Here is a 12778-nt window from a genome sequence, read left to right as displayed (position 1 = left end):
GTGCAGAGAGCTGCTCTGTAGTTTTCCAGGCTGTGGTAGTTGGAAGCAAATCACCCTGCCTGTCTTCTCCAGCACCTTTGAGGATTTGCAGCCCCCTCTTCAGTCCCCCACGTCACCTCTCAGCACTGCTTATCATTTCCTGGGGAGAAGGGGTTTCCCTAGTTGAAGACGGAGAAGAAAGTGAAAAATTGATCCCCCGGTTACCTGTCCTATCTGATGCTGCGTGCGGATCCCCCGCATTTGAAAGCGCACTTGGCAAAGGGCGTCCACACTTGCCAGATGGCAAGCTCTTTCAAGTGCGCGTCTTCAACATAGGGTCCGTGTCACAGTAGAATGCCTTCTGCTCTTCCCTGTGGCTCTGGGAAGCCCACTGGTAAAGGGATTGTCTGTCAGGTGCGCCTTTGTTATGTAGATTTTGTTGATTGTTCCTCTATGACCTAAGGGGTCTCTGGCCTCTTGAGAGAAATCAGCAAAATGATGCCTTGCTTCCTCTTTAACTTTGCCCGGCATGTAAACCAATCCTGCGTGCTCCTCATCTGAACCCATCAATCAATAGACCCGTCTGAACCTTTGGGGACACAACTGATATGCTCGCTGTGCCTCCAGTACCTCTATCCCAGGCAAAGGGAGGATGCCGGGAAAAGGAGAGGGCAAGGGGAATGGAAGGGCAGAGCTGTGTTTTAGAAAGTATCTGTTGGACACATTTTATTTTCATTCTGAGGCAGTTGAATTTGTAGGAATGAAAGCTTTGTGTCTTCTTGGCATAATGGTGCAAGTCACCTCATTGAAGGAACATTCAGAATGAGTGTAAATTCCCAAAGGAGTCACTCTTAATTCTTACTTAATACAGCAAGAAGAATATTATCAATTTTGAACATTGACATTATTTTCACCCAGTGTGTTACATGCAGGATGTTGACTGTTAGGCATAAAAATTTGAAAGCAAGCCAAAAATAATTCTGACGTGATCTTTCGTGTCTTTCTAGAATATTAATAAAGAGTGACCTCTTGTATGAAAAACAATATTTGGTTTTGAAAATAAATACTTTTACATATTCACACATGGAAGTATATAAAAAGGAAAGGAGACAAGAGCAAAGAAAGAAATACTTCATTTAGATATTAGAGTTCATGATATAGACTGTGTCAGCTGGACCTACTTGTTTAGAATCTATAAGAAACTAAATGAAGGTCCGGATGACTGAAAGTGCGGTGAGCAAGGGTGAGATTGGATCAGGGCCAGGAAATAAAGGCTTTTCTAGGATATGGCCAGCAATTTGGATTATGTTGTAAGTGTACTGGGAAGCTTGTTAAACAATTTTCTAAAAAATAAAAGAAAACCATCCAGACTCGTGTGTACAGGACAGATTGAAGCATTGAAAGAATTATTTGGAGGGAATGTCAGTTAGAAAGTTAATGCTCAAACTGCTGAAATGAAAAGGGAGAGATTTTGGCATTATAATGAACAGAGCTTGAAAGCTGACAGATGATAAGTGTGTGTGTGTGTGTGTGTGTGTGTGTAACAGCCTAAATAATCTATTGAGGTGAGAACACAGGCTCTGGCAATAAGTGGGTCAATCGAGTGTGTGCAGACCGTGTGCAAGAAGTACACAGAGAAAGGTGTTTGTGATCCAATGCTCAGATTTCATACTAGTGAGGTAAATCCCTTTGTTTAGCAAGAGTATTGACATGGAAAGGGAAGCCGTCTAGGGGAGCAATGTGTGGGGCTCCTAAAGGAAATGACACTTGAGTTTTAAAGACTGAAGGCACTAGTCTGATAGTTTCTCTTTGGGTTGGGGGTTAACTGGGTATTCAGACAGCACACTGTATGCCAGGAAGGAGGCGCCGTGTGTTGAGGAGGACTGGATATATTAAAATAGAATTCAAATCATCAACAGAGTGTCTAGGCTACGTTTAAAATAATGAACTGGTTTCTTGTGAAGCCACTGATCTTCTTGGTCGTCCCTGTTCATTCTAGGCCCTGGCCTTTGTGTTTCTTGTTCTTCCTGCCTGCTAACATATCCCTCAAAGGACTGGCTGCCATTTCCTTATTCAGGCCTTAAGCCTTGGCTGGGCCTGATCTCTTGGCTTTCACCCTTTCATGACTCTTGGGACATATATGCTCCCACCGATATTTTCAATTTCTTGGATTTCTTTGGAAGCTGGCTCTACTACTAGACAAGACATCCCTCACTCACCCGTAGCCCTACGGGGGACAACACTGGAGACAAAGTGTGGGAATTGCGCCTGATCTGACCCCACCACACCGAGACAAAACACTAAGGGTGTGTAACAGAACAGCAAGGGAGCTGAGCAAGGGAGTACCAAAAATAGACTTTGGGGCCTGGACGTTGCACCCCACCACACTTGACTGGAAAACAGTCCTATAGGTCAACAAATAGACCTTCAACTATTTACAGGCTTTTCTCTCTTTTTTTCCCATTGGTTTGTTGTTGCTTTGTTTTTCCCTGTCTTATTTTCTGTGCATATTATTATATCTGCAGGTCTCCCGAGATAAGATAGGCAGGATAAACAACCTGGAGGAGAAAACAACAGTTCCAGGGGCGACATGGGAGATGGGGAAGGGGGGAAAGGAAGTGGGTCTTAACAAACTCAGGGACAAGGTAATAACAAGTGATCCAAAATCCATTGCAAGGAGGGTGTAGGAGGCCTGGTAGGGCTGGATCAAGGACAATGTAACCAAGAGGAATTACTGAAACTCAAATGAAGACTGAGCATGATAGTGGGACAAAAGGAAAGTAAAAGGAAATATAGGATAGAACTAGGAGGCAAAGGGCATTTACAGAGGTCTAAATACAGGCATGTACATATGTAAATATATATATATATGGATGGGGAAATAGATCTATGTGAATATATTTATAGGTTTAATATTAAGGTAGCAGATGGACATTGGGCCTCCACTCAGGTACTCTCTCAATGCCAAGAACACTTTGTTCTATTAAACTGGCATTCCATGATGCTCACCTTCCGGGCATGACTGCCGAAGACAAAGCAGGTGCATAAGCAAATGTGGTGAAGAAAGCTGATGGTGCCTGGCTATCAAAAGGTATAGCATCTGGGCTATTAAAGGCTTCAAGATAAACAAGCAGCCATCTAGCTGAGAGGCAACAAAGCCCACATGAAAGAAGCAAACTAGCCTGTGTGAACACATGGTATCAAAGGGATCAGGCATCAAGGAACAAAAAAATCATATTATTGTGAATGAGGGCCAGTGTGGAGTGTGGACCCAAAGTCCATCTGTAGAAAACTGGACATCTTCTTACAGAAGGGTCATAAGGAGAAAGCAAATGTTTTCAGAATGATGATAGCAACAAATGGACAAATGTGCTTGACACAATGGATGGATGCATGGATTGTGATAAGAGTTGTATGAGCCCCCAATAAAATGATTTTTAAAAGAAGGGAAAAAAAGATAATGGAATTTTCCAACAAAGCTTTTTGAAAACTGATAGATTTTGTATTTGGTGGTATTGTCAGTAAAAAAAAAAAAAATCATGATAAAGAAAAGGAATTTCCCAAAGGCGTTACTCAAACAAATGTAGGAATTATTTGCATTATCCAGGGACAACTCCTGTTTTACTGTAGTTTTATTAAAAGAAAGGTTGTCCCTGGTGCCTGGTATATCTGCATAAAATATTTTAATTCCAAAACCTGGCTAATATGGGTGTCTTTTTCTGGGTTCTTCAGTGAAGCAAAGCCAGCGAGGCTTCTCCAGCCAGTCCCAGGGAACTGAACATTCGACTGAGGGACAATTCAGCCTTGCCCTTTAGTGTGTAAAGTTGGTTCATTTTGACACAGTTGATTGAACCAACTCTTACAACACATTCTTCATCACAGTCACCGTCACTTGTTGGCATGTGCAGTTTTTAAATCACTGAAAGGGTTTTAGAGCCTTTTCTTGCACTAATCAGAAAAATAGACCCACTGCCCTAAAGCCGATTCCAACTCATGGTGACTCCAAAGGACAGAGGAGAACTGGCCTCTAGGTTTCCAAAGGCTGTGTAGAAGCAGACCGCCAACAGCTAATACAGTTCAATTGCTGACTTTGTAGTTTGCAGATCAGCACTTTAAGCACTGTGCCACCAGGGCTTCCTTCTAATAGGAGATGAAAACCAAACCCACTGACAAATCAATTTTGATTCATAATAACCTTATAATTTCCAAGACTTGGTAAATCTTCATGGGAGCATACAGCTTCATCTTTCTCCCACAGAGTGGCTGGTGGGCTCGAACCACTAACCTTATGACCAGGAGTCCAAAGCTTACCCAGCATGCTACCAGAGCTCCTTTCTTAACATTAACTTAAGGTTAAATAAGAACCATATTCATTTGTTTCAATTTACCGACAAATTTGACTGAAAGACACATTAGGAATAGATCTCATTCATCCATCTCCTGGGATTTCTTATAAGTAGTTCTATTTAGGAAGATTTACTTCTTGGAATTGGCTCACAATTTCCAGGAAATTGATGCAGTTGTTGTTGACATTGTTAGATGCCATTGAGTCAGTTCCAACTCATGGAGACACTATGCAGAACATCACAAAAGCACCGCCCGGTCCTGCGCCAGCTCACAGATGTTCTTCTGTTTGAGGCCGTTGTTGCAGCCTCTGCATCCATCCATCTTGTTAAGGGCCTTCTTTTTAGCTGCTCTTCCATCTTACCAAGCATGATGTCCTTCTCCAGGGACAGGTCTCTCCTGATAACGCCCAAAGTAATTGAGACGAAGTCTTGCCATCCTTGTCTCTGTGGATCAGTGTGTTAGTCTGAGTAGAGTAGAGAAATAAATCCATGGACACACGTGTGTATAAGAAAGAGATTTATGTACAGGGACAATTGTATATTGAGAAAACATCCTTGCCCAGTCCAATTTAAGTCCATAAGTTTGATACTAGCCCACATATCTGACACCAATCTATAAAGTCCTCTTCAGACTCATGAAACACATGCAATGTGTTTAGAAGATCACGGGCAGGTGGGTAGAAAGTCTGGATCTAATGGCACTGGAAACATCTCAGCGCTGGCAGGGGTCTCTGCATGGCTTCTCCAGCACCCAGAGCTGCATCAGGGTGGGTCCATGTGTCTCGTCAGCTGCTATGTCTCCCACCTCCAAGGAGGAAATACTGGAATTTCCAGAATCCTCTGGGGAAGGCCACACCCTCCGAGACACCTCATTAGCTATGACCTGATTGACAGCCCAGATTACACACACACACACACACACACACACACACACACACACACGCACACTTAACCCTCAAATTGACAATTACATAACTACCACAAGCAGTCTGACCATACTTCTATCAAGATAGATGTGTTCGTTCTTTTGGCAGTCCATGGTACTGTCAGTATTCTTCACCAGCACCACAGTTCAAACACATCCATTCTTCTTTGGTTTTCTTTATTCAGTGTCCAACTTGCACATGGATATGAGGTAATTGAAAATACCATACCATGGGTCAGGTACACCTTAGTCCTCAAAGTAACATTCTTATTTTTCAACAATTTAAAGAGGTCTTGGGAAGCAGATTTACCCAATACAATGTCATTTGATTTCTTGAGTTTGTTTCCACGAGCATTGATTGTGGATCTAAGCAAGATGAAATCCTTGACAAATTCAATCTTTTATCTGTTTATCATGATCTTACTTATTGGTCAGTTGTGAGGATTAAGCCTTGCTTTACAATGAACTTGGAGGGGCACGTGGGTTTGAGAGAGGGCGCAAGCTTTGGCAGAACATTCGTTTCTATGCTGAGAGGCCGCCCATACCACCAAGAAAAAGTCCCTCTCAACTGATGGTCTGCATTTGTCAGAACGGAGCATTGAAAGCAATTACATAAGGAGGAGCACCTGCCAAACCACTGTGAGCCATAGCCTGGCCAAAGTGCCACACAATATTGCCCGCTTTGGAAACCACATGTAGGCATGTATAGCAGCAAACACATCTTTCACAAACTACACAATCAAGATTTCTTGAATTTTCATTGACACGGTTTTCTTTTAAGTTCCCAATGCACTGAAGCCCGTGTCCCATTGTGGTGCTAGTTTTGAGGCAAGTTGTGTTATTCACTGGACTGCAGATTCTTGAGGATAGGGAGGGAGGCCCGGCTTTGTTACAAAACCAACAGGCCAAGCCCTCATGAAGTGATCAAGACACATGGAATGAATGAATGAATGAATGAATGAATGAATACATTATTATGCTTGCAGTCAGTTTCCTAGGACAAATCACCTGCATCCACTGGCATCTTGTAAAACTAATTATTTTTTAATGTGGCTGTCTTTAGATTTTAAATTAAGCCTCAGAGGTGAAAGGCCAGCACATTACTGACAGCCCATTTGTCTAGTGGATAGGACTGTCCTTTGAGTTATTGCCCCATGGAAGCCCCTTGTGTTAGGGCATCCTGAATAGATACTAATCTGTATCGTGGCAGTCACTCTTCCATGCCTGGCCTAGAAGGCACAGTGGTCCTACTGCTACAGTTTGAAGAGTCTATTTGAAATTTATCAGTGGCATAGTTTATCTCTGGCTCATTTTGTAATATTAGTCTGCCTAAAGTTAAAATTTTTAGCTTTATATATATCACTCTTTATGCCATTGAATTCAAAGTTGAAAGGCTATCTTGTTTAAAGTCCCCTTTGGTAAAGTACTTTTGATCACTTTTTAAAGCTCTGGTGTTATATATAGTAAGCAGCTTTGTTTAACCTGAGCTTTACTGATGAGCATATAACCATCCCAAGGACTCCTCACATTGCTGATTCTCACACTGTTAATTCTCCACCTAAGGGCACCTTGGTGACTTCATCACTAATTACTATTGTGAACAGTGCTTTACGGGCATCGTTACCCATTTTTCACTAAAGTGTACATATGCTCTTAAAGAGAATGTTTCATGTGCACGTGCTCTAAGTAAGTGGATAACACAGCATTTATTGTGAATTAAATAAGAGCAAAGCAAGATAATAACTAGACATTCAAGAGATTTAATTTTGGATGACTCATTTTAATTATTTCCCCTGAAAATAAAAGATGACTGATTATACGGCACAAATCTATATGTTGACACGGCACCAAGCTATATGCTGATGGGATGTACACATGCTTTTCACTTGATGTCTGGAGAGAATCGTAGTATACATGTTTGAGGTTTGAGGACCAAACCAAACAGACTTCTGAGTGGAGAGTTTATACTACGATGAAATATAACAGGGTTGGTCATTTTTAAAGATAAATGTTGACTTTATTTTCTGATTGGTCAGTCAGTGCTACTGAGGGGAACCAAGGTTCTGCTTTAATAGTTTATGCTGTTTTGCATCTCAGAATCTCTTGAAGCAGGGATTACCAAGGGAGATGTCAAAGAGGTTTTGTAAGGAACTGGGGGTTTTAAGCCTGAACACATTTTAAAAGGCTAATAAGTTTTGTTGTTGTTGTTTTTAACAAAAGGGAATTGCTTTATTGAGCATAATTCCAGATGGAAGGAGGTAGGTTAAAAGAGAAAAATTACACTGAGAGAGATTTTTGCCTAAGATTTTAGAAGATTGTGCAAATTTCCGTACGGCATGAGTGATGTGTTGTTAAAGCACTGTGTCCTTGGTGTTCTGTCCTGCACAGTTTGAACCCAAGATGGGGGGTTGCCAGCACCTTTCATCAGGAGAGCGGAGAATCTCCCCTAAATCAACACAAGTTGGCTATTCACCTGTGAGCTTCTGCAGCTCTAACTTCTTCTCGGTTTTGACCTCATTTACAACATGCGGTGCCTGCTGCGGCCGTTAGACTAGCGGTTACGTTGGCGATTGAGCGCTGACGTGAAGTTTAATTCTGCCTCTCTTCTTTTATTTTTATTACATTTTGTTTCATCAAATGCTGACCTTCTCAGCAGGCGGACAGCACCTGTGTGGAAACTCAAACTCCCTGCCGCGAGGCAGTTCCGAGGAAGGACAGGCTAGAGCTGCCCCTGTGAGTTTTTGAGATGGTAATTCTTTACAGGCATAGAAAACCCGTCTTTCTTCCTTGGAGTGGCTGGTGGTTTCAAACCCCTGACCTTGTAGATAGCAGACCAAAGTGCAATATCTAGGGGACTTTTAGAAAGCAAAGGCTCATTCCACCAGTTTATAAAACACTTATTTTTTTTACCAGCATCTCAAGAGTTAAGGAGCCCTGGTGGCATAACGGTTATGCCTTGGGCTGCTAACTTTAAGATTGGTAGTTCAAAGCCACCGGTTGCTCCTCGGAGAAAGCTGTGGCTTTCTACTCTTGTGAAGAGCTACAATCTCAGAAACCCCCAGGAGCAGTTTCACCCTGCCCTACAGGGTCTCCGTGAGCCAGAATGGGCTCGAGGGCAGGGAGTGAGCAAGGGTGAGAGGGTCACAATTCATCCTGCCTTGGTGCTCCTGCGTTTTGTTTTTGTCTGGGGATCTTCATAGTCCAGGAGTAATGATCCGCATTCATTGAGGGGTGGGGTTAGGTAGTAAAGGAGCTGGTGAACTACAAGTTGTTTAAATGAGGTCAGTGATAACGCTTATGCTAGGGTGCTTTCTGATCAGTTCCCCAAATGGAGCTCAACACCACGAAGGGAGGAACAGCAGAAAGGCTAAAGTAATTTGAACAAAGAAAAATCAATCAATCAATGGGGTTACAAAACAAAGGCATCTTTGGGTGGTACAGATGATCGACACACTTACCTGCTAACTGAAGGTTGGAAGGTTCAGGTCCACACAGCAGCAGCTCACAAGAAAGGGCTGCCGATCTCTGGCCGAGGCTCCACTGAGAGCACGTGCCTGTAAAGGACCGCTCTACTCTGGTGCACGGCTGTGTCACCATGGGCCAGAGTCTACCGTGCGGCAACTGTGTACGTTGCAGCATAGGCAGGTCATACTGTGACTACGCAACATTTTCCACTTTAAATGTTAGGATTTTATGGACCATGTGCTATGGGCCATATGCAACCCACCCCTAAAGCTAGATGAGGCAGCATGGCTCCCTGCCTGACATCTGGCAGACTTCTTACATAGCCTTCCCATGTCGGTGTTTTAATCCCTAATACATATTTGAGTGGTGAAATGCCATCAAAGGTTTTTTTTTTCCTCAGCGCTCTATGAATTTCCAATCATTTCTTCTTGAGAATGACTAACTGGGGCATGCCAGCCACAAAAGAACTGCTATTGCTGACATTTGTCACCGACTCTACTCCTCTCAGGCCAGTGGGGGTGGCACCGGGAACAGCCGTCAGCCCAGGGCCCTACTGAGCGCGACGGGCCCCAGCGTTGGAGGCCACAGCAGCTCTTGCAGATGTAAAGTTTCCTCTACAGACTCTGCCAGATTCGATTTAAAAACGCGAATAAAGTAAAATTGCCTAGAGAGCTTACTGGATGTGTGGGCCTTACTCAATAACCTCAAGTCTGGCCCCCAAACATGAATAATTGCCATGCAGGGAGAGAAACTTCAGTTTCTAAAATCTGTACTTTATACTGTACCCTCTTCAGCCTCTTGGATTTCTACATCAGTACCTTATTTTCACCCAGAACGGAGCTGCAGCGAGAATATGCGTACACATATAGATAGTACTACAGAACACCCTGATGGGGATTACATGATCTGCTAAAAATAAACAAACAATATGTGCATTATTTATACAAAAATACAGTAGCTGGGTGTATGGAAGTTTTAGGTTCTATTATAAATTAACAGCAGCAGTTTGATAAAATGTGTAAAATGAAATCTCTCTGAATTCAAATCAGAGAGCGCTGGTTTCCCAATGGGAAGCTCTTTGCTGCTAGCCAGAAGGTGGGTAATTTAAACCCACAAGCCACCACCGCAGGAGAAAGATAGGCAGCCTGCTTCCTAGAAATCACTGTGAGGAAGCTCCACTCTGGCTGCAAACTCTGCAGGCCAGGGCCCCGTGGCCCCGTACTGAAGTACAAAGGTTGGCAGCATGAACCAGCGAGCCACCCTGAGACCTGGAGATGTGCTGCCGCACGCTTTACCTTCCATCGGAAGACAGGTGGATGGGCAGCCCCACTCTGTCTGGGGGGTGGGATATAGTCACAAATCCCCTTGAAGGCACCTGAAGACAACGACAAGAGATTCACTGTGTCCTGACATGTGGAGAATCAGGCTGGCAAGCCCTTCCCCACGGAGAGTCCTCTTGTCCAGCACTGTTTGGGGGGAGGGATAACCACACCTCCTGTGTGTCAGCACTGCCTGAGAACATCTGCCAGGGCTCCGCCCCATGGAAGTCTTCCCCCAGGCTTCGGTGGCACACGGAGTAAACTCCTAACACGCCTCAGCAGCTAAAGTAGGGTCAAGGGCGTTGTGATTTTCAACACCTTCTTCCTTCTGATGGACTGGGTTGATAGTGTTGACTAAAACCAACCCTGATTTGCGAGCTGGTCCCCCCGTGGGGTGGTGAGGGCTTCAGTAAGCCGTTGCCTGCTCTTCTCATCTGGAAGACTTGGTGACTTGGACATCATCTCCGTTGTCTACTTAGTGAAGCCTTTTCAGCCACTTACCACTTCACCATGGTCAATCATCACCATTAAAAGTCTTCAAGTGCAATGATTTAAGCTCCCGAGTATGTAGCAGATACCATGTACCACCCCCGCCCCCACCCCCCACCAAACCAGCTGCGCCAAGCGTGCTCTGTCTTGGGAGGAGGTGTCTCCTCTAAATGAGAGGGGAATGCTGAGGTTGCCCTTTTTCGGTAGCCCATTTCACTGCAATTGGCCTCTTGTTAAGAAAGCAAATGAAATGTTGGACTGATGCCTTTATTATACAAAGAATTTTTTTAAAGGGGTAGATACCAGTTTTCTTTTTTCGAGTACTCTTTATTCTATTGTCTTAGATTTGTTCTCTTTATTGGGTCTGTTTTGCAAGCCTAAATGTGAGCCTGCAGAGTTTCTCCATATAAATGTCTTAAGTGTTGCACAGGCACATCCATCACCTCCTTGCTTTTGAATTACAAAGATAACCTTAAGATATGAGCCTTCCACTGGGCAGTGCGATACATGCACAGAAAGGGCGAGCCGCCTTCATGATGCAATCAGCCAGTGCCCAAGAGGAAAGTAATAGGCAGAAAGGATAGACTTGATGAAAAAATTGATTCTTTTCCATTAAACTGTACGTGATGCGTTTTTTATGAAGCAGCCATCAGCTGAAAAAAGAAATATTTTTTCAAGAAAGAGAGATTAATGGTGAGGGAGAAGGAAAGTATGTAAGGGTCAAGGGATAAATATGTGTCTCGTTCCATTACCATCGCAAATAATGAGAGAGTTGAAGAGCATTCCTTGATAGGTGCCTCAACTGCTTCCTTGGACCTGGTGTTGTTAAAGCGTTTTCATGTGAGGAATAGCTCTCGCTTGTTAAGTGCGTTCGGACTGCCCACATCTTCATGCTCTCCATACTAACACTGGTGTTGCTTCTTTCTAGGCCTGCCCAAGATGCAGGTCATTAGGAGCTACACTGGGACGCCACCCCCGGCTCTCCATGAAGGACCCCCACTGCACATCCAGGCAGGGGACACGGTCGAACTTCTGAGAGGAGATGCGCACAGTCTGTTTTGGCAGGTACTGTCCACACCACACGCTTTTAGACTTCCTGGATGATGTCACTGCTCCTCGGAGAACAACGTGCTGGTCCTTGGAAACTAATTGCCTGCTTCGCGCCTCAGACATTTTACACGATTTGAGAGAAAATGATTTTACACCAGCCTTCCTCATATTTACCCATGCTGAAATGGCCATGACTGTCCGAATGCTAAAGAAAAATAATATCAGTGCTGTGAGCCATAATTACGATTTTTATTAAAAATTCATACTTTGCTCCCCACCCCCCAACTCAAGGCCTGAGTATGATCATTTGCATGGCTCTAATAGATTAACATTTCACTTTAGGGCAACTCCCTAATTAGCTTTCCAGTGGCCATTTCTTGATATATTTGATCTGTGCCTACCACCCTAATACTCGAAGGTCTCAGAGGTGCTGTGGGCATTATTCATAAAATATATGAAATGTGAAAAGTAAGTGAGCAAGTTGCTGTTTACAGGTGATGAAATCTCTTTGGTCGTTAAGATTTTATTTGGTAGTAGGATTTTTTTCTCACTGAGAGAAATAAGGTATCATGTTGAGATTTTTATAGGGCTGGGTGGTAGGATATTACTGTTCATTAAGTTACTCCCTGACTCAGTGGTGTATGTTAGAAACATTGTCCACACTGCAGTTAGAGAATTTCTCTAAAAACGCAGAGAGGGAAAGGGGATTAGGAATCAGGAGGAAGGTTCACAGAAGTGAAATTTGACTAAAAGTACAGGGAGAGAAAACTGAAAAGGCCCACTGGATGGTGTTCTATTAAACAGGTATCTACATGGTAGCTACAGGCTTATTTAAAATTAAATAAGATGGGGCTTTCCACTCCTATAAAGAGTTACAATCTCACAGGGGCTGTTCTACCCTGTTCCATTGGGTCACTATAAGTTGACATTGACTGGATGGCAGTGAACTTGGCTTTGGTTTTGACATCTTGTTAAAAAATATTGTCCTTCGGTCAAGCATTCACCTTGAACCACCACTTCAATTGCTATCAACAGTGACTTTTAGGAGATTCTAGATCACTCTTCTTAGACCTCTACACCTAGCAACACCACTCATACCTCATTCTTGCCCCAAAGGAAAGGAGAATAACAGACTTACCTAAATTTCACTGACTCCATTCTGCTCCTCTCCTGCTTCTTCCACCCCAACCACAAAGCATCGGATT

At 43.5% G+C, this 12778-nt stretch overlaps 1 protein-coding gene across 1 annotated transcript in view; it reads left to right on the top strand.

Moving 5' to 3' along the window:
• The window catches only part of VAV3 (vav guanine nucleotide exchange factor 3), a 405543-nt gene that overhangs the window by 318588 nt on the left and 74177 nt on the right, over positions 1-12778 (top strand). Inside the window, exon 20 of the mRNA XM_075558833.1 lies at positions 11452-11588. Coding sequence (XP_075414948.1) covers positions 11452-11588 — 137 coding nt within the window. The remainder of the gene's footprint in view (positions 1-11451; positions 11589-12778) is intronic.

The sequence above is a fragment of the Tenrec ecaudatus genome, chromosome 1 (assembly GCF_050624435.1).
Source record: "Tenrec ecaudatus isolate mTenEca1 chromosome 1, mTenEca1.hap1, whole genome shotgun sequence".
Taxonomy (NCBI): Eukaryota; Metazoa; Chordata; class Mammalia; order Afrosoricida; family Tenrecidae; genus Tenrec; species Tenrec ecaudatus.
This window is presented reverse-complemented; position numbering and strand designations above follow the sequence as displayed.